The sequence below is a fragment of the Herpailurus yagouaroundi genome, unplaced genomic scaffold (genome assembly GCF_014898765.1).
Source record: "Herpailurus yagouaroundi ecotype Mexico unplaced genomic scaffold, PumYag 193, whole genome shotgun sequence".
In the NCBI taxonomy this organism is placed as follows: Eukaryota; Metazoa; Chordata; class Mammalia; order Carnivora; family Felidae; genus Herpailurus; species Herpailurus yagouaroundi.
In genome coordinates this window covers 5235566-5263504 of record NW_024412424.1, presented here as the reverse complement: position 1 = coordinate 5263504, position 27939 = coordinate 5235566, and the positions used below count along the sequence as shown (strand labels likewise).

The 27939-nt window shown below is 45.5% G+C and overlaps 1 protein-coding gene across 5 annotated transcripts; it reads left to right on the top strand.

The window, feature by feature from the left end:
* Positions 1 to 27774, top strand: LOC121011119 (putative serine protease 42). 5 transcript variants are annotated; one of them, XM_040445152.1, is made up of 5 exons: positions 1 to 115; positions 11165 to 11321; positions 12187 to 12449; positions 13368 to 13528; positions 23911 to 24928. In XM_040445152.1, the coding sequence occupies exons 1-5, from the start codon at positions 73 to 75 to the stop codon at positions 24190 to 24192; spliced, it is 906 nt and encodes a 301-aa protein (XP_040301086.1). In that variant the 5' UTR covers positions 1 to 72; the 3' UTR covers positions 24193 to 24928. The 5 variants fall into 5 exon arrangements, with proteins under 5 accessions (XP_040301086.1, XP_040301081.1, XP_040301084.1 ...); XM_040445147.1 differs by lacking the exon at positions 1 to 115 and adding an exon at positions 9904 to 10821; XM_040445150.1 differs by lacking the exon at positions 1 to 115 and adding an exon at positions 9905 to 10675.
* Positions 27775 to 27939: the final 165 nt, after the last annotated feature.

Below are 27939 nucleotides of genomic sequence, written 5' to 3'. Positions count from 1 at the left end.
TGACCACCGCCTGGTTTTAATAAGGAGCTGGTATTTCCCCGAAATCGCGGGCCGGTGGCTGACCTCACGGGGATGACGGCTGGCGCTGGGCCAGGGGGCGGGAGCCGGCTCCCGGGTGAGCCCCTGACGCCTGGTCTTGCGGAGAAGTCGGGCGGGCAGGAGGGCCTCCGGCTTCTAGTCCCAGCTCAGCTGCCGCTCACCCAAAAATCTGTCCATCTTTCTGTCTGCCGTCGCTTTCTGTCCGCTGTACTGCCAGCAGCCCTTTCCAGCCCTGCCCAGGGTCCTGCTTCACCCCTGCCTCCTTGTGTGGCAAAGTGCTCGACCCCTCACCTGGCATTTCCTCTCTTGTAGGACGGGGCTGTTGTGGGATTAGAGAGGGGACCAGCGAGGGAGAGCGGCTGTACCCCAGCAACGAGAAATTTCCCGAGGGCAGGGGGAGGGGCTCTCAGAAGCTGGGGGGCAGGGATCAGGCCTGAGCTTCTTGGAGCAGGGTGGCCGAGGCAGGGGTAAGGGCCTGGGGAATTGACAGCCTGGGGTAGATAGGGACAAGTCAGGTGTCCTGGCAGAGTCACAGTGCTCAGTGAAGGGTCAGCAGAGAGGTGCACCTCGTCACGTGGAGACATGGGGGCCAGAATCTTTAGGCACTGAGGGGGTGGGGTGGGGGACGGAATGGAGGAGAGTGGAGCTAAGGCATCTCCGTAGTGAGTGGGGCCTCTGCCTGAGGGGCGACGAGCCCTGGGAGCTGGTCCCGAAGTCCCCTCTGTAAACGAGGGACAAAGACTGAGAGAGCCAGAGGGGGACGCAGGATCCAGTGGAGGGACAGAGACTAGGAGCCGCAGAGGGAGCAGGGAGACAGAGAGAGGAGATGCCGCAGGCAGGTAGGCAGGACATGGCGGTGGCTGGTGGCCAGAAATTTTGTTTGTCGACTCTGGGGCCTGCACCGTCCAGATGCTTGGGCCCCTCCTGCAAATGACAATAACAGTGACTAATACTTCTTGAGCACAGCACAAGCCGGGCACTTCTCTAAGCACTTGAGAGTTATCTACGTTCTTGCGCTACGATTCTGTGTTTTCATTCAGACGTGTATCAAGTGCCTACCAGGTGCCAGGCGTGTGCCAGGGGCTGGGACTATAGCAGTGGCAAGACGAACCTGCAGGCGGAACGTTTAGACGTGAAAGGGGAGGGCGGTTGATGTATACCTGAGTGAAATACATAGTGCAGCATAGATCATCAAAGGATAAGGGGGGAAGACTGGGTGGAGGGCACAGCTTTTGAGAGGGTGTCCTGGGAGAGCCTCATCGGGGAGGTGACATTTGAGTACAGACCAAATCTGGCCTGCCACCTCTGAGCTGAGAGTGGTTCTTACAGAAGAGCATTTGCAGTCAATTCCACGATCCGGAACACTTAACACTGATGGTATCCCCTTAAAAGAACTCCATTCTTTCTCCTTGGTAAACCTGTATTACCAAAAAATAAAGACAAAAAAATAGTACTCAGTGGTGATTATATATATATTTTTTAATTTTTAAAATTTTTTTATTTTTTAAATTTTATTTATTTTATATATATATATTTTTAATGCTTATTTATTTATTTATTTATTTAAATTTTTTTTTCAACGTTTATTTATTTTTAAGACAGAGAGAGACAGCATGAACGGGGGAGGGGCAGAGAGAGAGGGAGACACAGAATCTGAAGCAGGCTCCAGGCTCTGAGCTGTCAGCACAGAGCCTGACATGGGGCTTGAACCCACGAACTGTGAGGTCATAACCTGAGCCGAAGTTGGACACTTAACCGACTGAGCCACCTAGGCATCCCAGTTGTGATTATGTTTTGAATTTCATCAATAAATATTTTGTGGAAGTTTGTTTTCTCTGTTCTATTTAAGTATGTGTATAATATTCTTGATTTTGTCTCTTGGCCCACAGAGCCTAAGATATTTCGTATCTGGCCCTTTACAGAAAAAGTTTGCCAACCCTTGTATAGACCTAGGAGGTGAGGAAATGAACTCTCTGGATATCTGGGGACAGAGGGAGCAGCCAGTACAAAGGCCAGGAGGCAGGAGGTCATGAGGCCCATCAAGGAGGCCAGTGAGGCTGGAGCCCCTTTAGTGAGGAGGGGAGGGATTGGAAAGGGTTAGAGGGTCCTGGGCTAATGGTGTAATGTCAGTTCCTAGGTTTGTTTGTTTGTTTATTATTTTTTTAGAGAGAGAGGATACAAGTGAGCGAGGGGGAGAGAGAAAGAGAGAGAGAGAGAGAGAGGAAGGGGAGAGAATTCTCGTGAACACCCGATGCAGGGCTTGAACTCATGAGCCGTGAGATCATGACCTGAGCTGAAGTCAGTTGCTTAACGACTGAGCCACTCAGATACCCCATTTCATAGGTATTTTTAAAAATGGGTGTGGCTATCATTAGTGGAATCGCTTATTTTCTATTATATTTTCTAATTTGTGATTGCTGCAGGATAGAAGTTACTGATTTTGTATATTGATCTTTTCTCCCAGCACTCTTAGTCTATTTTCTTATAGTTTTATTAATTTTTCAGTTGGTTCATTTGGATTTGTTTTGGAAGGCGAGTGCCTTCTGTATCTTCCTACCTGCATATGACTCAGTTTCTTCCTTTCTTTCCCTCCTTCCACTTCCCTTCTCCTTGCCTCCCTGTGCTCTCCTCACCTCCTTCCTTTCCCCTTTACCTTCCCTCCTCTCCCCTCCCTTCACCACTCTTCACATTTAATTCCCTCCTTCCCCTGCTTTTTCTTCTTCTCCCACTTTCCTACTTTCCCCTCATAAAAATGAGAATTTAAATTTTCAAAAGAGACTTGATGAGAGGTATCTCCATCATGTACCTTTGATGCCCCCCCCCCCGGGGTAGGGGCAGAAGGCTTTGTCCCCAGATGGAACCTGGATGTGGATGTGGGGACCGGGAGGGTCATACACAGACTCCAGAAGGGGAAGTCAAAAGAATGTCTGTGACAATCAGAAGAGGCTTTGTGATAGGGAACAGATCACTGATGTCATGTGGCTCTGAGTATAAAGGAGACTAATAGATGGCTGTTCCTCAGGAGTCCAGATGTCAGATGGCTTCGGTGCGTACAGCCAGGACCTCTATTTCACTCCTCTGTGCTCTGCCATCCTCAGGATCAGAAAATGTGTCTTCCAACTTGGATTTCTTTTTCAAGATTGTTTTGGCTATTTGGGGTTCTTAAGTTTCCATATGAATTTTAGAATAGGTTTTCCTATTTCTGCAAAAGAAGTCACTGAGATTTTGGTAGGGATTCCATTGAATCTGCAGATTGCGTTGGATAATATTATCATTTTAACAAGACTGCATTAAGTCTTCCAGTCCATGAATAGAGGATGTCATTCTGTTTACTTAAAGTCTTTAATTTCCTCAAGCAGTGTTTTATAGTTGTCATTGTACAGTTGTTTCACCTCCTTGCTTAAATTTATTTATTCCTAACTATTTTTATTCTTTTTGATGCTGTTGTAAATGGGATTGTTTTCTTAATTTCATTTTTTAAAAAAGTTTATTTTGAGAGAGACAGAGAGAGAGTGGGGGAGTGTCAGAGAGAGAGGAGAGAGAGAGAGAGAGAGAGAGAGAGAGAGAGAGAGAGAGAGAATCCCAAGCAGGCTCCACGTTGCTCCAACCCACAAAGCCATGAGATCATGACCTGAGCAGAAACCAAGAGTCAGATGCTTAACCAACCGAGCCACCCAGGAGCCCCTCTTAATTTCCTTTTTGATTGTTCACTGTCAGTGTATGCATTAGAGAATAGATATTTGTGGTTGATTTTGTATCCTACAACTTTTCTGAATTTGTTTATTATTGCTAACAGGTTCCTCTTTTTTGTGAAACCTTTATGGTAAGATCATGCCATCTATGAACAGAGATAATTTTACTTCTTGCCAATTTGGGTGCCTTTATTTCTTTTTCTTGCCTAATTGCTGTGGCTAGACCTTTCAGTACTACTTTGAATAGAAGTGGTGAAAGTTGGCATCCTTGTTTTGTTCTTGATCTTAGGCGAACGCTTTTAATCTTCCACCACTGAGTGTGATGTTCACTGTAGGTTTTCCATATATGGCCTTTATCATATTTAGGACATTTCTCTCTATTCCTAGTTTACTGAATGTTTTTATCACGAAAAGGTGTTACATTTTGTGGAATCCTTTCTTGCATCTCAATTGAGATGTCCCCTTAAGGACAGTTTTTATTATCTGCCTTTTTCCCTGTGCATTTCTTATTTCTTTGCATGTCTTGCAATTTTTTCACTGACAGGCAGACAACAGGTAATATATTGTAGCAAATCTGGACACTGGTTCTGTGCCCCCTGGCCCCACCCCGGACTTATGGTCATGTCGTTTGTTTGGTCATTTGTTTATTTGTTTAGTGACTTGGGTAAGATAATTCTGTGAAGTCTATTTCCCTTCCATTTTGCAGTCTCTGAGATATCCTTGCTCAGATTCCTGCACCCCCCCCCCTTATTTTAGGGTTGATTCCCGAATCAGCATAAGCCACTCATTGGCCAATGGTCGTGTGTAAGCGCCTTTAGTCAGTTTTATTTTCACTATTTACTGTTGAATATGTGTGTTTATCTTGGAGGCTGCTTTCACAGCTTAGGGAATTTACTTTTCCCCTACATGTTCAGCCAGGGACTAGTAGCTTGGGAGTTCCTTGTCCATTCACTCCCTAGAAGACATAGTTTGTGCACAGTGGTGCGTGCATGGTCTTTTTGGCTCTCTCTAGTTTTCTTTCTAGTTTTCTGAACTAGTTTTCTCTGTTAAACTTCCAGCCGGTCTGCCATTTCTCTGGTCGCGGCCAGTGTTATGGAGCGATCAACCCTCTCTTACTTGCTAATCAGGAAGATCTCTATGTTTTAAACAACTCCCTTAGGCACGAATTTCTCTACGTCTGTCCCAAATAAATTCAGTTATTTCAGACAGAGCTGCAGTGCCCTCCTTGCAGCCTGCCTGTCCCCCTGGGCAGAATGTTTGTGCTGCTGCTGCACCAGAGCCGAGGATGGGGGTGGCAGCCTGCTTCTCCTCGAGTGAAACTCCTGTTCCGTGAGTGGGCGCTGGGAAACAGATGGAATCCATGGGGCTTCTCACTGGCCCTTCCCCAGGTGGAACCTCTGTCCTGTGAGTGAGCTGGGATGGGGCACCCGAAGCCCCAGTGCTCTCAGCCCGCTGTGCCTGGGGTTGACCTTCTGCCCTGTGAGTAGGAGCAAAGCGTGGAAAGGGAGCTCCAGTCCTCTTGGGCATGCCTGTTGGAACAGGGCTTCTGCAAATGGACTTGGGGGAAGGAGAGACACGAGCTACCTCCTTCTTCTGAGGTGAAATCTTAGCCGGGGGAGAAGGAGATCCCGTTGTCTTGGCCGCTTATTCATAGCAGAGTTTCCATAAAATGGGGCTAAGGAGGGGGGATGAGAGCTGGTTATGGCTCAGATGCCTTGGGTTCCTGCTGTTCTTAGCAAGTTTTGTGGATTTTCTTGTATAAATATTTCTCAGTGTTTTGTATGCCCATAGGATTTTTCCAGACACCTGACATCATGGTTTTTAAAAAATAACTTTCAGGGGCGCCTGGGTGGCGCAGTCGGTTAAGCGTCCGACTTCAGCCAGGTCATGATCTCGCGGTCCGTGAGTTCGAGCCCCGCGTCGGGCTCTGGGCTGATGGCTCAGAGCCTGGAGCCTGTTTCCGATTCTGTGTCTCCCTCTCTCTCTGCCCCTCCCCCGTTCATGCTCTGTCTCTCTCTGTCCCAAAAATAAATAAACGTTGAAAAAAAAAATAACTTTCACCAGTTAAGTAGCTTTTTCTCTAGAGAGAGAATCAACCAAATTCTTCACGAAGCCATTCTGGAAGTCCAAACTCCAAGTTTAAAAAAACTCGAAACATTTGCCAACTTTCAAGACATGTTTCTGTTATTCTAATTTCTGTTATGATCTGTATCTGCATGATGTAATTTGTACAGTCTCAGTTCTTTAAATTTATGACCACTTCTTTAATGGCCCATAATGCAGTCTCTCTTGGTGTATGTTTCACAAATACTGGGAAAAAAACTGTATCCTGCTGTTGCTAGGATAGAATATCTATAAATGTCCATTAGGTCTAACTCATTGATAGTATTTTGCAGATCTTATATATGCTTACTAGTTCTCTGTGTACTCGTTCTATCAGTATTTTAGAAAGACATGTTGAAGTTCCAGATTCTAATTTTGGTTAGGTTGTCTTTTTCTCCTTGCTCTGTAAATTCTGAGCTCTGTTGTTAGGTGTATTTAGGTACATACACATTTAGAATTTTGTTTATCATCTGTAATTAATGTCTCTGCTTATCCCTGATAATATCCTTTGCTCTGAGGTTGGCTTTGGCTGTTGGTAATAGAGCCACTCCTTTGTTTAGCTAGTGTTTGCACCGTATATCATAGTCCATCCTTTTCCCTATAACCTCCCTGTTTTTATATTTAAGCTGTGTTTTTATTTAAAAAAATTTTTTTTAATGTTTATTTATTTTTGAGACAGAGAGAGACAGAGCATGAACGGGGGAGGGTCAGAGAGAGAGGGAGACACAGAATCCGAAGCAGGCTCCAGGCTCCGAGCTGTCAGCACAGAGCCCGATGTGGGGCTCGAACTCATAGACGGTGAGATCATGACCTGAGCCGAAGTCGGACGCTTAACCGACTGAGCCACCCAGGCGCCCCAAGCTGTGTTTTTATATATTTGAGCTGTGTTTTTTTTAAAAAAAAAAACCCACTTTGACTGTCTTAATTCACATAATAGAAGCTTTCATTCGAGGCGCCTGGGTGGCTCAGATGGTTGAATGTCCCAACTCTCGATCTCAGCTCAGGTCTTGATCTCAGGGTTGTGAGTTCGAGTGCCATGTTGGGCTCCACGCTGGGTGTGGAACCTACTTAAAAAAAAAAAGAAGCATTAATTCATTTAATAGAACATTCACCTTTAGTGTAAGTGTTGATATTGTTGGATTAAAATCTATCATGCCAATTGCCTTCTATTTGTACCATGTCGTTTCTCTTTTTCTCTGTTCCTGCTTTCTTTTAAATTAATGGAGTATTTTTTATGATTCTATTTTATCTTTGCTGTTGTCTTATTGATAGTTATGTAACTGTTTTTCCTGATTTCCCTAGAGTTTACAGTATATATCTTTCATTAATTGCCCTCTTCTTTCAAATAATACTATTTGCTTTTCAGGAAGTGCAAGGACCTTATAACAGTATCCTCTCTATTCTTTCTCATTCCTGTATTAGTTTTCTATTGCTGTCTATGCTATAGGCAAATCATTTGGACGATAGCTAATGTTTTTTGCATCAGAAGTTATGTCAAGCTGCTTTATACAGTTCTTGTGCTGTTCAAAGTTAAACTAAGCAAGATATGCATGCCCACACAAATTTGCAGTGAATATATTTTCTGAGCTTTCTGCTATCACTCCAGAAGCAGTTTCTGGACCTCTGCGTAAGTGCCGCAAAGGAAATTTACATATTTCAAACCCATTTAACTGTAAAGTCGAGGGGCTTGTACCTCAATCCCAGTGAAGTGATTAATTTGCGATGTAATGACATGATGAAAGGCAAGTATCAAGAGAAAAACTTAAAACAGCTCATTAAAGCCTTCCAAGGGAAGAATATGCTTGAAGCTATAGGTTCATGGATTAATATCAGCATTTGGCAACGCTGCATGAAAAGCCATTTTAAAAATTAAATGCATAAAATATTATAGATCACCATTAACGGAAATATGCAATTGATTTTGATGATAGAGAACACTAGTTTTTTTTTATTTTGCTATTTTATGAATATAATTTATTGTTAAATTGGCTTGCATACAATAACCAGTGCTCATCCCAACAAGTGCCCTCCTCAATGCCCATCTCCCTTCCCCCCCACCCCCGCCATCCACCCTCAGTTTGTTCTCTGTATTTAAGAGTCTTTCATGGTTTGCCTCCTTCCCTCTCTGTTTGCAACTATTTTTTCCCCTTCCCTTCCCCCATGGTCTTCTGGTAAGTTCCTCAAGATCCACATATGAGTGAAAACATATGATATCTGTCCTTCTCTGACTGACTTAGTTCACTCAGCATAATACCTTCCAGCTCCATCCACGATCCTGCAAACAGCATGATTTCATTCTTTCTGATTGCCAAGTAGTATCCCATTGTAGATATAAACCACATCTTCTTTATCCATTCATCAGTTAATGGGCATTTAGGCTGTTTCCATAATTTGGCTATTGTTGAAAGCACTGCTGTAAACATTGGGGTACACATGCCCCTAGGTATCACCACTCCGGTGTCCCTTGGGGAAATTCCTAGTAGTGCTGTTGCTGGGTCATAGGATAGTTCTATTTTTAATTTTTCGGGGAACCTCCACACTGTTTTCCAGAGTGGCTGCACCAGTTTGCATTCCCACCAACGGTGCAAGAGGGTTCCCGTTTCTCTACATCCTTGCCAGGCTCTGTAGTTTCCTAATTTGTTCATTTTAGCCACTTTGATCCGTGTGAGGTGGTATCTCAATGTGGCTTTGATTTGTATTCCCCTGATGAAGAGTGACGTTGAACATCTTTTCATGGGTCTATTGGCCATCTGGATGTCTTCTTTGGAAAAGTGTCTATTCATGTCTTCTGCCCATTTCTTCACTGGATTATTTGTTTCTTGGGTGTTGAGTTTGCTAAGTTCTTTGTGGATTTTGGATACTAGCCCTTTATCTGATATGTCATTTGCAAATATCTTTTCCCATTCCATTGGTTGCCTTTTAGTTTTGTTGATTGTTTCCTTTGCAGTGCAGAAGCTTTTTATCTTAATGAGGTCTCAATAGTTCATTTTTGCTTTTAATTCTGTTGCCTTTGGAGATGTGTCAAATAAGAAATTGCTGTGGCTGAACTCAAAGAAGTTGTTGCCTTCTTTCTCCTCTAGGGTTTTGATGGTTTCCTGTCTCACATTTAGGTCTTTCATCCATTTTGAGTTTATTTTTGGAGAACACTAATTTTATACCCAGTTAGGTAAATTGTTATTCTCCCCCCCAAATAATCCCATTCTTCTCACTGGTAGATTTGTATGATAAAATATTATACCCAATTACTATTATTACTACATATTTTTTTAATTAAAAACATTTTTTTAAATCTTTATTTATTTTTGAGAGAGAGACAGAGTGTGAGCAGGGGAGGAAGAGAGAGAGGGAGACACAGAATCCGAAGCAGGATCCAGGCCCTGAGCTGTCAGCACAGAGCCTGACATGAGGCTCGAACTCATGAACTGTCAGATCATGACCTGAGCCCATGAACTGTGAGATCATGACCTGAGCCGAAGTCAGACACTCAACCGACTGAGAGCCACCCAGGTGCCCCGATTATTACTATATTTTTATGGAAAAATTGTCTTCTTTTTATATAAAAGCCTACATAATATCCTCAGTTGTATCTCAAAATCCTAAAAAATTTGCTCTCTGGCTCTTTATAGAAAACATTTATTGACCTCTGAACTAGAGTCTTCAAATATGTTCATCAGAGTATTTAAGATTCCCTGTGTGATAGTTCCAAACCTCATGTCATATCTGCATCTAGTTCTGTTGGTTGCTTTGTCTCTTGACACCATGTTGTTAATTTTCTTTTCATTGAGTGTCTCATCATTTTTTGTTAAAACTAGTCATTTTGTGTAGGCGAACAGAGACTTAAGTAAACACTGTGCTCAGAAATGGTCATGTCTTGGGGCACCTGGGTGGCTCGGTCGGTTAAGTGACCGACTTCATCTCAGGTCATGATCTCAGGGTTCATGAGTTCGAGACCCGCATCGGGCCTGTGCTGACAGCTCAGACCCTGCAGCCTGCTTCGGATTCTGTGTCTCCTTCTCTCTTTGCTCCTCCCCTGCTCATGCTCTGTCTGTCTCTCTCCTTCAAAGATAAATAAAAATATTAAAAAGCAAAAAAAGAAATGGTCACGTCTTTTCTTTAGTAGAGAGTATTGAGACAGTCATGCCCAGTTTTGTTGTATGGTTACCCTCCATGTGTACCAGGCTTGAAATTCTTCTGTTATTTTTTGCTTAGAGTGGTGGTTGATTTGTTGGATTATTTCTCGGTGTCTGTTCCACACTCGGGACAGTCTTCTCTGTGCTTATGTGACAAAGAGGGCGTCTCTCCACACTTTTACCCCTCCTTTAGCAGTAAACTGCGGTTACTTGTTCCTGGACACTTGCTAGCCTAGTAGGGGAGGGAGGAGGTGGGACATTCTTTGTTTTTCTGGCTCAGCGCCTCACCGTCTGGCAGGTGCTATATTCTTGGCTCTCAGAGATGAGGCCTTCTCAGTGATCTTGACTCTCTCCCAGCATAGGCGAGAGAGTCTGATCTGGCTCCTTCTTTAGGGGTAGAAGTTGTTTTATGTTCTCTTCCTCCAGCTACAGTAGGCTTTAACTTGCGCTCTGAAAGGCGGGTCACGGAGTGGAGAGAGGGCCCCGGTGGAACCCAGTGCGCGACGTTTGGCACGCCAGTGGGGCCCCCAATCCGGGAGCCTCTAGGTCCATCGCTCGCGCGCATGCGCAGACCCATCCACCTGCCTCCGCGAGGAGAGTCGCGAGGGGGCGCCGTACCAGCCGGCTCATGGCGTCCCCCACTGGCGGCTCCCCGGGCCTCCTACTCTGGCTCCTGCTCCTCCAGCCGCAGCTCGGTGGGGCGCGGGGCAGGTTGGCGCCATCCCCACTCTCCCCTTCGCCCTTGGGAGGCGGCCACGAGGACCCCGATGCCACCGTGTGGAGGGTTGCGGGACCGTCTACGCCCCCCGAGCCCCAAGAATCTGCCCCAGTCTCCCAGTTGGTGGGATTGATCCCAGGTGACACTTGGCGTTGGGGGCCCTGGGCAGGTGGCTGAGGCACCAGAGTGGGAACCAGTGCTCTCGGGGAGTGTGGGAGAGCCAGGGTCCCTCCACCTCCCCGCCCCGCCCCCCCCGGGGGGGGGGGGAGTGGTCTGAGGAATGCAGCACCGCTTGTGGAGTCTGAGCGGGATGCCACTCGGCCTCGCGGGTACGTGGCCTGGGGACGTCATAACACCGTCCTGGAGTCAAGGAGGCCGTGGCCTTCTCACGTGTCCAAGGGGCACCTGGGCCTTTCCTGGGAAGCCTGGGGAGCAGGGCCTTTTTCTCTGAGGTTCTTCCCCCTGCTCTGTTCTCACCCCAGGGTGTGGCCAGGTAAATGCGAAAATCTTGGGAGGACAGGAGGCTGAAGACGGGAAGTGGCCCTGGCAGGTGAGCGTGAGGATCAGAGGCAAGCATGTGTGCGGAGGTTCCCTCATCACACAGCAGTGGGTACTGACTGCAGGCCACTGTATTTTAAGGTGAGGAGTGACAAGTGGAGACTTGAGAGGTTTTGGGTTTTTTTTAAATTTTATTTTATTTATTATTTTTTTTAATTATTTTTTTTTCAACGTTTATTTATTTTTGGGACAGAGAGAGACAGAGCATGAACGGGGGAGGGGCAGAGAGAGAGGGAGACACAGAATCGGAAACAGGCTCCAGGCTCTGAGCCATCAGCCCAGAGCCCGACGCGGGGCTCGAACTCACGGACCGCGAGATCGTGACCTGGCTGAAGTCGGACGCTTAACCGACTGCGCCACCCAGGCGCCCCTAAATTTTATTTTAGAAAGAGAGTGCACTAGGGGGGAGAGGGGCAGTTGGGGGGAGGTGGAGAGAATCCCAAGCAGACTCAACGCTCAGTGCAGAACCCTGGGCATTGTGGGGGGGGGGGGGAGGGGGGAGGGGGACAATCCACTCCCCTTAGGATCAAGACCTGAGCTGAAATCAAGAATCGGATGCTCAACAGACTGACCCACCCAGGCACCCTGAGACTTGAGAGTTTTGAAGCCAGTCCTGCTCTCCTCAAATACCTAGTAGGTTCTGTTGCCCTGGCGAGTTGGCAGAACCCAAGCCCAACCCAACCCAGCCAAAGCACACCCACTAAAAATGGGTGGGGTCTGCGCTGGGCGTGTGGTTACCAGGAATACTAATTCCGAGAACAAAACCAATCGTTTGGATGAGCAGACCAGTTTTGAGAGTCGGTAAGGAGGGATTCCTGGTGTTGGGCCAGTGGAGAGAGTGGTGAGGGAGGTTGGGACCATATTGGGAAACATCTGCCATGTGTGGAAAAGGCACACGGGATGCTTCCTGGGGTCTCTCTGAGGGGGCACATCTTCTCTCCCACAGCCGTTTCCACTACAATGTCAAGATGGGAGATCGGAGTGTCTATAAAGAAATCACAAGTGTGGTGGTCCCCGTCCGAGACATCATTGTCCACCCTCAGCTGTCAGTAGTTGGAACCATTCAAAAGGACCTTGCCCTTCTCCAGCTCCTCTACCCTGTAAACTTCACCATGACCATCCAGCCTATATGCATCCCTCAGAAGACTTTCCGGGTGGAAGCTGGGACCACGTGCTGGGTGACCGGTTGGGGCAGAAAAGAAGAATATGGTGAGACTGTGAGGCAGGAAGCCGGCCCAGGAAGAGGGAGACAGCTTTAGCCCTGCATTAGGCAAACAGGCTAAAGAGAGGGACAGGGAAGCAGACGGCCTGGCAGAGGGGAGAGGGGACAGCGGTTTAGCAGCAGCCAGGGTGATGGTTCCTGATTGGCTTGAGGACACTGATTGAGGACTTTTGTTGCAACACAGATATTTCATGGTAGCCATTTAGGAAAGGCACCGGTCCCGGGAACTGGAGCTGCTCTCAGGAGAAGAAATACAGGGGTGAAATCTCTTTATGGAGATTCGTGAGGGACCATGCCTGGCTGGCTTGGGTTGTTTTTTTTTTTTTTTTTTTTTAGGTTCCCTGGGGACCGAGCCAGATGCTATGGAATTCTATTCAGGGTGGCTTTCTGCTCAGTAGGTGAGGAGTGGTTTGCCAGCCAGAGCTGTCCCTCTCTGAAAGTATCTTGGTGGTTAGGGAGCTTCCTGTCCTTTTGAGTACAGGCAGAGCCAGAAGGTCGCTGTTGCTGAGGCTATAGGGCCCCCCATCTCTGGGAAGAGTCTGGACTGGTAACCCTGGGGCACATTCGAGAGTCTGTGATCCTGCTCAAAAGTAAAGATACGTTACTGATGGACGGAATACCTGTCACGATTACCACTGATACTCAGGGTAACAGATGCCTGATGATCATTTCTCAGGCTGGTAAGGCCTTGCCTCTTCCTGTCCAGATCGGTTCTTCTTTATCCTGTCTTGGTTTTAGTTCTTACCTCCTTTTAATCCCCGTGTCAACTTTAGGCCTTGGTTTCCTCCAGAGTCTAATGGGGACGATACCCACCGCCCTGCCTTTCTCAAAGGGGGTTCTAGGTGCTTAGGGGCTTACTGTCCACCTGCGCACAACCACCCACTGCTGAGTTTCTTTACTTGTAGGTGGCGACCTTATTACCTCTGTTCTCCATGAGGTCGACCAAGGCATCATCCACCATGAGAAATGTAATGAGATGATTCAGAAAGCCATGAAAACAACTAGGGATGTCGTACTGGAAGGAATGCTCTGTGGCTATAAAGGTGCAGGAAAAGGTTCATGTCAGGTAAGTTCACGGACCCTTTCCTACCTCTGTAGCGAGGTTGTTCCCTCCCAGTTTCCTCATTCGCAAGTGGCACGGCCTCCTCCTCCCTTGTGACTCCCCTGAGCTGGCCTGGCCTGTTTCTTCAGAGGGGAGCAGTCCTTGCTGGCCTGGGGGCGCTGCCACGGTGTGGGGAAGCTGGGGCAGGTAACGCTAATAACAGAAGTCCCTTTAATTCAGTTCGTCCTCTGTGGCACTTACGGTGTGAACCAGTGTGGGTATTGACCCCCAATAGCTCTGTGAACCCACATCATAACCCCGTGGCATAGACATCGTACCAATTATACAGATGAGGTGAGGTCCAAAGATGTCAGCTCCAGGTTCCCCCGTGGGTGCTTGCAGGACTCCTAGAGGATGAGTGTTTGGGTTTCTTGGAAAGAGAACAGCATTGTAGGGAGAGGGATCAGCATGTGGAGCAGCTCAGAGGTCCCAGGGACCGTGTCACGTTTAGGGAATGTTTTCCAGGTCTGGACCAAATGAGGTGGCAAATGTGGCCAGAGAAGAGGGTTGGAGTCAGAGTACGCGTGGCCTGGGGTGCTGGTCCGAGTTTCTAGACGCCGTCTGGGCAGGACTGTGGGCTAGACGTTTGTTTCCATCATCTAGGCGATGGTGCTGAGTCCCGAGCGGGACGTGGGGGGATGAGGGGGTGAAGGAGGTGTGTCTGACGTTGAATCTTGAGCTCTGGGTAACTGAATGCTGTTGAGGGAGGGGGCTCGGGAGAGGTTAGGAGGGCTGTCTGTTTCTGTCTGAGCTGGTTGGTGCGGGGCCATCAGAGCGGGTCTGGGAAGGACGTGCGGTGCTCTGGGTGAGGTGGGGGGTATACGGGATGTCTGGGAGGGGATCTTCAAATATGGAGGCAGCTGGCTATATGGGTTAGGAGTCCTAGAGAAACTGTTAGCTAGATAGATGGATTGAGGGGGCTGCCAAGAAGAGGTGATATTCCAAATGTTTTCACAGCCACTGTGGTTTGGGCAGTGACCAGTTAAAATATCCTCCTGAGGATATTAAAGTTTTCCCATTAACTTTTCTATTTTTTTCAAAACGGTTTTTATTTTTAAGTAATCTCTACACCCAGCATGGGGCTTGAACTTACAACTCCAAGATCAAGAGTTGTATGCTCCACCGATGGAGCCATCCAAGGTGCCCCTGCCCATTAACTTTTCAGTTCTTAGTTCTCATATTTGCAGAAAGCTGGGCCTGATAGGTGCCTGATATGTACCTGAGTCCCTGGTGCCTTGCAGGGCAGTGAGCCTGCTCTGACTTGGATGGCCTTGCATGCCTGTTTGTTTCTTTCTCTTTCTACAGGGAGACTCTGGGGGCCCTTTGGTCTGTAAATTTAAGGACACATGGGTCCAGGTGGGACTCGTGAGCTGGGGCTTAGGCTGTGGTCGTGGAAATGTGCCTGGAGTTTATACAGACATTGCTGCCTACTCCAAGTGGATAGTTGAAGTGATAAACCGGGCTGCCTCTTTGTATCCAGTGGTGTTCCTCATTCCACTTCTGTGCCTGGTGCTGCCCCTGGGCATCCTCGTGGCCCCGTGATCACCCCCGCCCACTCCCCTCCTGTTTCTGACTCTCACACGAGGCCCCTCCTCTTCATTGCCCTTTCCTCCAATGCTGGTTGGGATCCACTGACCCCGTAGAGAGCTACCCAGTAGAGAGTGGCAGTAAGCCCGGAGGCCTGAAAGTGTCCCAGCCTGATGCCCCAGTCACCTGCCTCGGCCACACCCACACCTTGGCTGTGCTCTGCCTGCCGGGAAGGAGGCAGCCGACCTGCCAGCTGGAGCCCGGTGCTTCCCTGACGCCTTGGAGAGCCTCTACCAAAGAAGAGACCTCATGAGCAGTGAGACAGCATTCGACGTGGCTGTGGTCTCAGGCTTTCACCTGACAGTGAGCTTGGTGATCGTGCAGAGAGAGCCAGGCGGTGTCACCACGGCCCTGCTGAGGTCTGAGGCCTGGGGGTTCCGCATCCGACCCAGGTGTCTGGGACTGGGCGAAGTTCCCCCCTACCCAGTGCGGATCCACCTGGATCCTGCTGGGGCAGCCCCGCGATGGGGCCCCCTTTCTTGAGTACCCAGTGGCCACGTCCAGGCTCACCCCAAGTTGTGTGGAGACATTAAGGAGTGTGGAAATCTCAGATGTCAACTGAATAAATGTTTGAAGAGTTGCTTTTGTGTTCTGTACATCTCCTGGTCTGGGCTGTGGGGGACACTGAGAAGTTATCTCACATTTAACTTAGGAGTGTGTTGATGTTGCTTTAAAGCATTTCTTTAGGGGTGCCTGGATGGCTCAGTCAGTTGAATGTCCGACTTCGGCTCAGGTCATGATCTTGCAGTTTTTGAGTTCAAGCCCCACATTGGGCTCTGTGCTGACAGCTCAGAGCCTGGAGCCTGTTTCAGATTCTGTGTTTCCCTTTCTGCTCCTCCCCTGCTTGCCTTCTGTGTCTCTCTCTCAAAAATAAATAAACATTAAAATAAAATTTAAAACAGGAGAGGCAGAGAGAGAGGGGGACACAGAATGCAAAGCGGGCCCCAGGCTATGAGCTGTCAGCACAGAGCCCGACGTGGGGTTCGAACTCATGGACTGCAAAATCAATACCTGAGCTGAAGTCGGATGTTCAACCGACTGAGCCACCCACGCACCTACATGATGCTTTTTAAACCCTAGGTGGGGGGGGGGGGGTGGCCCTCGACTCGAGTTTGACAGATGGTTCTAGCTCTTGGGTCCTGCTGCTGTGCCCCTCATGGCCGCCAGCAGCTCTGCAGGGACCTTTGTAGTTGAATTTGCTGGCCGTTGCTTCTAGGGAGGAGGAAGTGAGAGAGAGTGGAAGCGAGAGAAAGGTCAGGGCACTGCACCCAGTCTGCAACCCTTATTTTCTGCCTGTTTGTGCTGCTTCCCCTGGAGTTATGTAGAGCCTTGAGCACCAGCTTCCCTTGGCCTGTGAAGAGTGCCGGGCTGAGACTCAGCGAGAGGACAGGTTGAATGCTTCCTGGGTCTCTGCTGGCTCACGTCCTGCATTATCTGTGGTCCCAAGAGTAGCTCTTTGTCCGGATGCAGAGATGCAGAGCACTTCCCCGCTCCAGATTTCCTTCCCTGTTCTTGAAACTTTGAAGTTCCTTTCTTTTGGGAGGGGATTAGAGCATTTTGCATGTGAGAAGAAAGTGCCAGGTGACTATTTAGGTGGATAAAGAAGTGGACTGGGGTAAAGACTGATAATTCTCCTCTGACACCTCTCATCCCTTAATAAAGCCTGTGTTTCCAAGCCTTCCACTAAGGGAGACACTAAGTTCTGTGTGCCTAAGCTCGTGTGGCACTAAGTCCTGGCCAATAAAATATAAACAGAAGTGCTGGGTGTGATTTGTGGGAAATGTCCTTACATGGAGGACAAGCCCCTTCTTCAGATCTCTTTGCTCTCTCCTGGCTGGAGTGTGTGCACGGTGACCAGAGCTTGTGCGGGTGATAGGGGACAGAAGGAACAATGCTAAGGGCACAGAACAGGAATTTAGAAGGAACTTGGCTCCTTGGAGTTTGTTGCTCTGCCCTCACAGCTCTTTATGCAACAGAGAAATACACTCTTTTTTTTTTTTTTTTTTAAATTAAGCCATTATTATCTTCAGTCTCAGTTACTCGTATAAAAACCTCATTCTAACTAATTCAGTTGGTATCATCTGGAGTTTTATTTCTGGATTTTTATGAATATAAGCTTTTGAAGTCATTTATTTAGAAGGAATTCTTTCTAATTCCTACTTGACTATATACACCATTGCTTCCTTCTCTATTCAGTTTTTAAAATTGATAAGGTTAAAAGCTTATGTTGATGAATGACTGTTATCTCTTAATGTACTTCGTATTGTTATTTATTGAGGTATAATTTATAGTAAAATGTACACCCTGCACACTCATATATGTACACTCATATAAAATTCTATGAGTTTTTTTAATGTTTATTTTTTATATTTGAGAGACAGAGAGGCGGGGGGGGGGGGGAGGCAGAGCGTGAGTGGGGGAGGGGCAGAGAGAGCTGGAGACAGAATCTGAAGCAGGTTCCAGGCTCGGAGCTGTCAGCACAGAGCTCGACGCGGGGCTGGAACCCACGAACCGTGAGATGGTGACCTGAGCTGAAGTCGGATGCTCAACCGACTGAGCCATCCAGGCGGCCCAATTCTATGAGTTTTAAGAGAGGTATACCCCATGCCAACATCTCCAAATCATGATGGAGAACGTTTGTTTTAATCCAGAATGCTCTCTTATGTGTCCCTTTCTAATCAGCCCCTCCCAGAGATAACCACCATTCTGATTATCATCAGATTATTTGCATGTCATTAGACCTCATATTGATGGAATAATATAGTCAATGCTCTTTTGTGTCTGGTTTCTTACCTTCCACGTGTTGTTTTTGAGATTCATTCATGTTGCTACATGTACCATTAGTTCATTCCTTTTTACTGGTGAATAGTAATATTCTTGCATGAATATTCCACAGTTGGTTTATTCTCCTGTTGGTGGACATTTGGGTTGTTGCCAGTCTGGGGCTACTATGAATAAAGCTGCTAGTAAACATTCTAATATAAGACTTTTTTGTATCTATACACTTTCACTTCATTTGGGAATAAACCTAGGAGCGGAACTGCTGACTCATAAAATCGATGTATGGTTAACGTTATTGGAAATTCCAAAGACTTTTCCAAATTGGTTGTACTGTTTTACGCTAGTCCCAGCAACAAAGGAGAGTTCAGGTTGGTCCACATCTTCATCCGTCCTCGGTGTTTTTATTTGCCCAATTCTAATGGGTATGAAGTGGTATCTCATTGGGGTTTTAATTTGTGTTTCCCTGTAACTAATGATACTGAGCACCTTTTCATGTGCTATTGGTTATCTGCGTATCTTCTTTTGTGAAGTATGTTTTCAATTCTTTTGCCCATTTTTAATTAGGATGCTTATTATTTTTTTTATTGCTCATTGATAAGTAGTCTTCTTATGTTCTGAATAGAATCCTAAGTCTGTCACTTGCTTTTTTTCACTTTTTAGCTGGGGGCTGTGAAGATTTTTCTTCTATTTTTTTCTTCCCTAAGCTTTATACTTTTAGCTTTTACATTTATGTTTGTGCTCTACAAATTCATTTGGGGGCATGGTATGGGATAAGGATCCAAGTATATTTTTCCATATCTTTAATGTTTATCCACTTCCAATACCATTTGTTGAAAATACATTTATTTTCACATTGATTTGCATTGGTACTTCACCAAAAATTAATTGACAGTGTATATGTGCATCTATTTATGGATTCTCTATTCAGTTCCTTATCTGTTTATTCTTTTTTAAATTTATAAAAAACTTTTTATTTAGAGAGAGAGAGAGAGAGAGAGAGAGAGAGTGTGTGTGTGTGTGTGTGTGTGTGTGTGTGTGTGCGCGTGTGCAGGGGAGGGGCAGAGAAGAGGGGAGAGAGAGAGAGTCCCAGTCAGCCTCTGCACTGTCAGCATGGAGCCCTACTCAGGGCTGATCTCCTTGTGATCATGACCTGAGCTGAAATCAAGAGTCGGATGCTTAACCAACTGAGCCATCCAGGTACCCCCTTTTTGTGATTTGTATATTCTTACCCCAACTTTTCAGTGTTCTAATTACTGTAGCTTTTATAGGTAGTCATGAAATTTGGTAGCATTACACCTCCTAATTTGTTCACGTTTTCCAAGGTGGAGCTTTGTGTAGAAATTGACAAGCTGGTTCTAATCTGTGTATGGAAAAGTAAAGGATGTAGAATAACCAAAACAAAGAGCTACTGTACTTTAAGACTTACTATAAAAGTGTAATAATCAAGACAGTGTGGCATTGGCATGAGGGGGCAGACATATAAATCAGTGGAGCAGGATAGAGTCTAGAAATAGATCTCTGCATATATGGCCAATTGATTTCAACAAAACTGCCAAGGCAATTCACTGTAGGAAAGATAGTCTTTTTAGTAAGTGATACGGGAAAAATAGGACATTCCTATTGAAGGGAAAAAAAAGCGCCTCAATCCTAACTTTGCATCATATGTAAAAATTAACTGAAAATGGATTATAGAACTAAATGTAAAACCTACATCTAGAGAAACTTCTAGAGAAAACTTAGAAGAAAAGTCTTTGTGACCTTTGAGTTGGCAAAGATTCTTTATATAGGACACAAAAAGCATGCACTATACAAGAAAATCAATGATTGGATTTCATCAAAATGATTATATTCTGCTCTTTGAAAGGCACTGAAAGACACCATTAAGAAAGTGAAAATAGAAGCCACAGAAAGAAAATAGGAAGAAAATAGAAAGTCCACTCAAAGACTTACATATGAATGTTCCTAGCATCTTTTATTGATAATAGCCAGAATCTGGAAACAATTCAAGTGTCTATCAACAGATGAATGCTAATCAATGAAATACTGCTTGGCAATCAAAAAGAGTAAACTGCTGATTGACCCAAGAACATGGATGGAAATTCAAAAACATTATGTTGAGTGAAAGAAGCCAGACCCAACGAATACAGAGTTTTGATTCCATTTATATGAAGACCAAACAGGCACAACAGGTGATCGGTGGTTGCTTATGATGGGTTTGAAGAGGGCCCAAATGCACCTTCTGGGGTTTTGAAATCGTATATAGCTTGATTGAGGTGGTAGTTATATGGATCTGTATATTTATTAAAACATTAGATTGTGCACTTAAGGTCTACGTATTTCACCATATGCAGATTTTTCCTCAGTTAAAAAATAGGTTAATGTGACACATTCTAGTTTGGCTCCGACGTCCATTCTCTTCCTGTTCCATAATACCGTGTCTTAGGCAATGGCCTGATGTCTTAGGTCATTCTGGTGTTGTGCCTGCAAATATTGAACAAGCAGCTCTGTAGGGGGGAAAACCCTGATGTATAACATTTGCAGATATCCACGGTGTAAATACTTCCACCATGGCTGATTTCGAGACACCAACAGGACATTACTGAATCTGGAGTTGGGAAGAGATGTACACCGTTCTAAAGGAGTTCTGCCATAACAGCTACAGTAGACCTAACCTCAAGAGCACAGGTAATAATAAAACACAGGAAAATAACTAGGAAGTAATGAATTTTGAGTATTTACTACCTCTGTTTTGAGTGTAATTTCTTTAATGACAGCTTTTATAATTAACACTTTAATAATGACCGTGTTTGACAGCCAGCTCATAAAAGTCCCGACGATTTGCAATCGGCTTTCGTGAGCCAGCTCCAGCATTCGCTGGGTCATTTCTCCACGAGCAGATTCCGGGACAGGGATCCATGTTCAAGTAACCTATTAAGAGAGTTATTTTCAGGAAGAACCTGTATGGACGTGAGGGAAGCCAGATAGGAAAGGCAAAGGAGTTTAATAAGAATGTGATTAGAGGTGAAGTCTAGGCTTAGCATGATCCTGGAGTCTGCGTACATTAGAGAATCCATCCAGACCTAAGGCAAGGGAGACTGGGCTTTTGTGCCCTGCAACACCATGTCATTGGCCACAGGCTGACCGGAGGGATGGGAGGTAGGGAGGTAGGGAGGTAAGAATGCAACTCCTCGTCACCTTTTGTAATGTGGCTCCATGTGCTCAAGGGCAAGCCTCCTAAGAAGCTCCTATGAATTTCTAGCAGCAGTGCCCAGAGTAGCTGGGAGATAGGTACACCAAACAGGTAAAATGGATCCCAGGCAATCTGGGTTGATACCCACTTAAAAAGTGCCTTTCTCGGCTTCCCTTGAAGCTTAGGGTGCCCATGTATTTAAGTTATGTTCCATTAGATATAAGTAGTAGTGTGCTGTTGGGGATGCCCTTCAAAGGGACACGGGTATGCATTTTGGCCCTGTCCCTTTCTAAAGGGAAGATAGAAAGGTGGAGGTGCCATCTTGGACTCAGAGATATGAGCCCATGTTAAGGGTGGCAGACCTCAATCAGGGCTCGATTTGGACTATTAAGTAAGAAATAAACTTTTTTTTAAACTGCTATATTTTGAGATAGCTCTGTTAACACACTTTAGCCCGTACCCAAACAAATACGGTGAGTAAAGAAATAAGTAATTGGGGCACCTGGGTGGCTCAGTCGGTTGAGTGTCCGACTTCAGCTCAGGTCATGATCTCGTGGTTTGTGAGTTTGAGCCCCACGTCGGGCTCTGTGCTGACAGCTCAGAGCCTGGAGCCTGCTTCAGATTCTGTGTCTCCTCCTCTCTCTGCCCCTCCCGTGCTCATGCTCCGTCTCTCTGTCTCTCAATAATAAATAAACGTTAAAAAAAAAATTAAAAAAAAGAAACAAGTAATAAGAAATACCTAAAATCATGACTGTGTAAAACAATAATAATTTCTAGTGTGTAGGCTTTTTTTTTCTTTTTTCTTTTTTAAATCAAGACAGGACTAACCCCAACAAAATGAGAGAATGTATCAAGAAGAACAAGGAGGACATATCCACTGCACAAAAAATACAATTATTTGTACACGACCTGGTTGTCAATATAGGAAACCCCAAAAGAATCTACAAATTATTTAAATTGAAAATATAATTTGGTAAGATTGTTGAATAAAAGTATAATGTGGGGCACGTGGGTGGCTCAGTCCGTTAAGCGTCCGACTTCCGCTCAGGTCATGATCTCTCAGTCCGTGAGTTCAGGCCCTGCATCGGGCTCTGTGCTGACAGCTTGGAGCCTGGAGCCTGTTTTGGATTCTGTGTCTCCCTCTCTCTCTGCCCCTCCTACACTCATACTCTGTCTCTCTCTGTCTCTCAAAAATGAATAATGTTAAACAAAATTTAAATGGAAAATAAATGAAATTGAATTCCTACCTCACACTACAGATTTAAAAAAATGTGGATACAAGATGAAACATGAAAAACAAAACTTTAAAATCTTAGGGGAAAGTAAAGGATGATGCCTTTAAGACCTCAGGATAGGGAAGGCTTTTTAAAACCAGACACAAAAAACATACATGATAAAGGAAAAGATTGCTATTTCTGACTACGTTAGAACTAAGAAGTTTTGCTCTTCAAAAGATGTAATAAAAAAAAAAGATGTAATAAAGTGAAAAGACAAATCATGATAGATGATATTTGGAACACACATTACCCACAAAGGAGAACACGTAAAAAAAAAAAGCTAAATGAGAAATACTTCAAAAGCAACCCAAATATAAAATTGGGTAGACGTTACAAACATTTTATAGAAAGAAAGCACAAATGGCCAGAAAAGATAAGAGAATATACTCCAGGGAAATGCAAATGAAAACCATAACAAGGTATAATTTTATGCCCGCCATGTGGGAAAAGACAGAACTGTGGCAGTAAGTGTCGTGTAGAGTGACAGGAAGAGCCATAAACTGATGGTAGGAGTGTCGTTTGGTGAAATGAGTTTGAGAACTCGCATTATGAACCAAGAAATAAAAATGAATACATTTCCACACGAATCATTGACATCCAAGGTCATTACTCATTCTGGTGACACAGCTCATTCAAAAGACACACAATGAAGCAGAGTTACTCGTCATCAAAAGTGAAAATATGCCAATACTATGCGTGGAAAACCGGTTGTTCCGCTTTTTTGGAAAAGTAGAGTTGTTAAGAGTTAGCATTGTAGGACAGCGTAGGACTACGACCCCAGAGAGAAGGGGCACGAGGGTCCTGGCTTCCTAAGCACAGGCAGTTTTCAGAAGGCACGGGGAAAGGAACCCAAACAGAACACGATGGCACCACTAAGTTAAGGAGACAGATTGGAACTCAGGAAATCGAGGCATCTGGAGTTTGCAGGTCACAATACCGTAGAGCAGATGTTATCATACTACGCTTTGTGGGCCAATTCCACAATAGCCAGTTTTTGTACAGGGCTAAGAATGATGTACACATTTTTAAAGAGTTGCTTTTATTATTTATTTATTTATTTTATTCAACGTTTATTTATTTTTGGGACAGAGAGAGACAGAGCATGAACGGGGGAGGGGCAGAGAGAGAGGGAGACACAGAATCGGAAACAGGCTCCAGGCTCTGAGCCATCAGCCCAGAGCCCGACGCGGGGCTCGAACTCACGGACCGCGAGATCGTGACCTGGCTGAAGTCGGACACTTAACCGACTGCGCCACCCAGGCGCCCCAAAGAGTTGCTTTTAAAAAAAAGAACCGCTCTGTCGGTTAAGCATTTGACTCTTGATTTTGGCTCAGGTCATGATCTCACGATGATGAGATCAAGCCCTCCGTTGGGCTCTGCCCTGGGGGTGGAGCCTGCTTGGGATTCTCTTTCTCCCTCTGCCCCTCCCCGCCCCCCTCAAGGGGAAAAAAAACATGTGGCAGAGTCCACATGTGGCCTGCAAGGCCTCAAATATTTACTGTCTTTTACAGAGAAAGGTTGCTGATCCCTGCTGTATAGGATGGAGATATGCCAAGAAACAACTTCCAGAAATCTGCAGAACAATCCCTTTCGGTCTTTGGCTGAATACTAATCTACACATACACAGGTTAAATTTCCAGAAGGCTGGGCAAAGAACAAGTGCCAGGGAGCTAGAAGAGGACCAACTCACAGAGTTCACACAGTGCTGGGAGGGTCAAGCTTCATCCACCCGGAGAAAGGACCTCGCTGACTACTCAGGCAATCAGGAGGTACCCACAAGGCTCACACCTTAGTATTAAGGCTAGGGTAATCCTAGGATAAAAGCTACTCTAAGACTCATCCTACAAAGTTTAAAAACCGGCTTCAAACGGACCAAGGTGGGCTGAAAGTAATTTAGCTGCCTGCCAAATTTCAACATTCCTTAAAGAAGGAAAATACAATTCAAATAGTCAGCAACATAACATTAATAGCCTTCAGTGTTCATTAAAAATTACTAGACCCATGCCTGGGAGGCAGAAGGAAATATTGGTGAAATCAAAGGCACAACAGTATAAACTATTCATGCTGAAGAACAGATAAAAAAAGATTGAAACCAGTTATCAGCCCATGATGAGTTGACCTTTGGGATATCAAATGGTCTTATGTGAGGAAATTGGAGTACAGAAGGTAGAGGAAAACTGGGAGCAGAAATACCTGAAGAAATGCTATTCTTCAAGAAAATTTGAAAAAATAGTTGCCGAAAAATTTTCCAAATTGACTAAAAACTAGAAGTCACAGATTCAGGAAGCACAGTGGCCCCCAAGCCAACGCAAAGAAAACCACACTGCCAAGCATAATAATTGAATTGCTATTCAAAACCTAGGGATAGAGTTTAAAAGCAGGGGCGGGGGGGGGGGGGGAAGACATATTACTTACAGAGGAACAGAGATAAGAATGATTGGGGCACGTGGCTGGCCGAGTCAGTGGAGCATGTGACTCTTGATCTCAGGGTTGGGGGTTTGAGCCCCACACTGGGCGTAGAGATTACTTAAAAATAAAGTAAGAATGATTGCAGACTACACTTCAGAAACAATGAGAGTCAGAAGATAGTAGAGAGAGGATCATCTTCAAATGTTGAAAGTAAGTCAGTCAGTGTAGAATTCTACATCAAATGAAAGTACCTTTCAAAAATAAAATTGAAGTAAAGACTTCTAAAAACCAAAGCTGAGAGGGGCGCCTGGGTGGCGCAGTCGGTTGAGCGTCCGACTTCAGCCAGGTCACGATCTCGCGGTCTGTGAGTTTGAGCCCCGCGTCGGGCTCTGGGCTGATGGCTCAGAGCCTGGAGCCTGTTTCCGGTTCTGTGTCTCCCTCTCTCTCTGCCCCTCCCCCGTTCGTGCTCTGTCTCTCTCTGTCCCAAAAATAAATAAACGTTGAAAAAAAAATTAAAACAAACAAACAAACAAACAAAAAAAAAAAACCAAAGCTGAGAGAATTCCTTCCTGGACTTCAAGAAATTTTAAGTTCTTCAGGTTGAAGGAAAATGATATCAGATGGAAACTGGTCTGTGCAAAGAAATGAGGTGGGCCCGAAAAAGCTTTATTAGGGAACATTAAAGACTTCTTCCCATTTTTAAATTTATGGCAGCGTAGAACATGCAACTTTTTGAACTTTTTGTACTCATTACGTTAAAATCAACTAGTCTTGTGGAGCCCGGGTGGCTGAGTCGGTTGAGCGACTGACTTTGGCTCGGGTCGTGATCTCACGGTTAGTTCAAGGCCCGCGTCGGGCTCTGCACTGGCATTGCGGAGCCTGCTTGTAACTCTCTCTCCTTCTCTCTCTGCCCCTCCCCCCACCTGTGCTTTTCTCTCTCTCTCTCTCTCTCTCTCTCTCTCTCTCAAAATAAATAAGCTTAAAAAAAAACATAAAATTGGGGCATATGGGTGGCTAAGTCGGTTAAGTGTCCAACTTCGGCTCAGGTCATGATCTCACAGTTTATGAGTTCGAGCCCCATGCCAGGCTCTGTGCTGACAGCTCAGAGCCTGGAGCCTGCTTCAGATTCTGTGTCTCTGCCTCTCTCTGCCCCTCTCCCTCTCACGCTCTGTCTCCCTCTCTCTCTCGAAAAATAAACGTGAAAAAAAATTTAAGAAAAGATCAAATGGTCTTTCACTTCGAATGGATCTTTCAACCATAATTTTGTAAAATCGTCGGAAAATATTGGTTCTCTGTTGACACATTTCATGACACAATATCAAAAATCACAATTACTTATATTACCACTACCGTTGTCAGAAAAGTATTTAAGTATCAGAAAGCTGGAAAGCGTTGTCTGCCTAGAATGCCTGTTCAGCACACTGTCAGTGACTCATGGAGCGTCTGAGTTATCATCGTGGGATCCCCCCTCACATACTGCCCCACAGAGTCTTGAAAGGGCAAACCGCTAGCCCTCCAGGGTGCAAATACATGGATATAATAATCGTGCTACCAAATAGCTGCTTGGTCTCCTTTAGGGATGTAGCAACTCTTAAGGCTGAAATTGAATTTCAAGGGTTGGCATTGACCTTTGATGCTGACAGGTTGGACATCCAGCAGCAGTAGTAGCTACATCGGCTTTGGTAAGAGGAACCCCATGTTGTTTTATTGGGTGGACGAATATTCTCCAATCTTGCCAACACAAATACTCTGTTATTGGACACAGTGCAAGCATGGAGGTTGACAAGGGCAAGTGCTAGCCGATCTCCAGCGGAGGCGTCATCTTATCCACTTGGCCGTTGAGTGGCTCCTTGGCAGTGGATACTCACTGGTGGGCTCAGTGGTTTCCACTGCCACAGGTGCATCCAGGTACGTCTTTCCCAAATTGTGGAGTTTTGGCCTTTCTAAGCCCCTGACCAACCAGACAAGCCATTCATTGTTGTTCAGGGGCCCATTTGTATTCTTATTCGGGCCACTTCTCCTTTTGCAGCAAGCTGATGACCAAGTGCACTATTTGAAGCCCTATGCACAGGATTTCTCCTCATCACTGTCATTCTGGGCCACTCCTGAATGAGGTTCTAGTGAAACAGCGGTCTGTTTTCAGCTGGCACCAAAATTTTGAGCCCATCTGTGAGGGAGGCCCAGGTTTTTACTCTTTCATCAGCTGGTGATAGGACACCCCTTATAAAGCTATGGGTATGAACTGAGAGAGAAGCTTTAATTCAATACAAGTAGGTGATATGAAGGTCTAGGCCATTGCTTTTGTGCAATTTGCTTGTTGTCTTCAAGACCTATCATGACCCAACTCCACATATATCATGTTCATTGAATGATGAATTGCTTTGTCTGGCTGAGTTTATGACTTGGTGAGTCTGGCTAAATATCTACATTATGAGAGGAGGCATGGGACTCTCAGTCACTTCATGTCCCATAGTCTGGCCGTTAGTTTCTTTCTAGGGTGCGGTGGCGTGCCGGGGGTTGCTTTTCAAAGAATGTGCAATTTCACAATTTCTTTGCTGCAGACAGTATGGTCTCATTCCAGTACTGTGGGAGTCTATACTGTCTCTCTGTAATTAGGACAGAGCAGAGACTCCTTACCTCCTTACCGCATTTTAATCTTACCAGCAAACTAGCTCGATGGGGTTTGCTGGGTCACACAGCCCAAGTGATAGGCTAGTAACAGCCTGACTTCGTTTCTTCATAGGAGGAGCTACAGAGCATTGCGGCCGCTCTTATGTGTGCACTCTGGGATAATCTCCCCGCTCAAGAGTTTTCATTTAATCACCGTCCTTTTGCCACATAAGGTAACGTATTCACAGGTTCCGGGGATTAGAACCCCGACATCTTTGGGTTGCCCGTATTCTGTCTATTACAGGGTTGTTTCCAGATGTTGGCTATTAAAAATAAAGCTACTAAAAACATTCCTATAGGTGTGTGTGTGTAATACAGCTTCATTTCTCTGGGGTAAGTGCCCAGGAATGCAATTACTGGCTCGTATGGTAATTGCACATTTTGTTTTATAAGAAACTGCCAGTGTCTGTTTTCCAGAGTGGCTGTAATATTTTTACATTCTTACCACAATGTCTGAGTGT

Coding starts and splice junctions, on each gene's coding strand:
- LOC121011119 (XM_040445147.1), top strand. CDS start 10,593: ATGGCGTCCCCCACTGGCGGCTCCCCGGGCCTCCTACTCTGGCTCCTG. Junction 10,822..11,164: donor GTTGGTGGGATTGATCCCAG/GTGACACTTGGC, acceptor TTCTCACCCCAG/GGTGTGGCCAGGTAAATGCG. Junction 12,450..13,367: donor GGGCAGAAAAGAAGAATATG/GTGAGACTGTGA, acceptor CTTTACTTGTAG/GTGGCGACCTTATTACCTCT.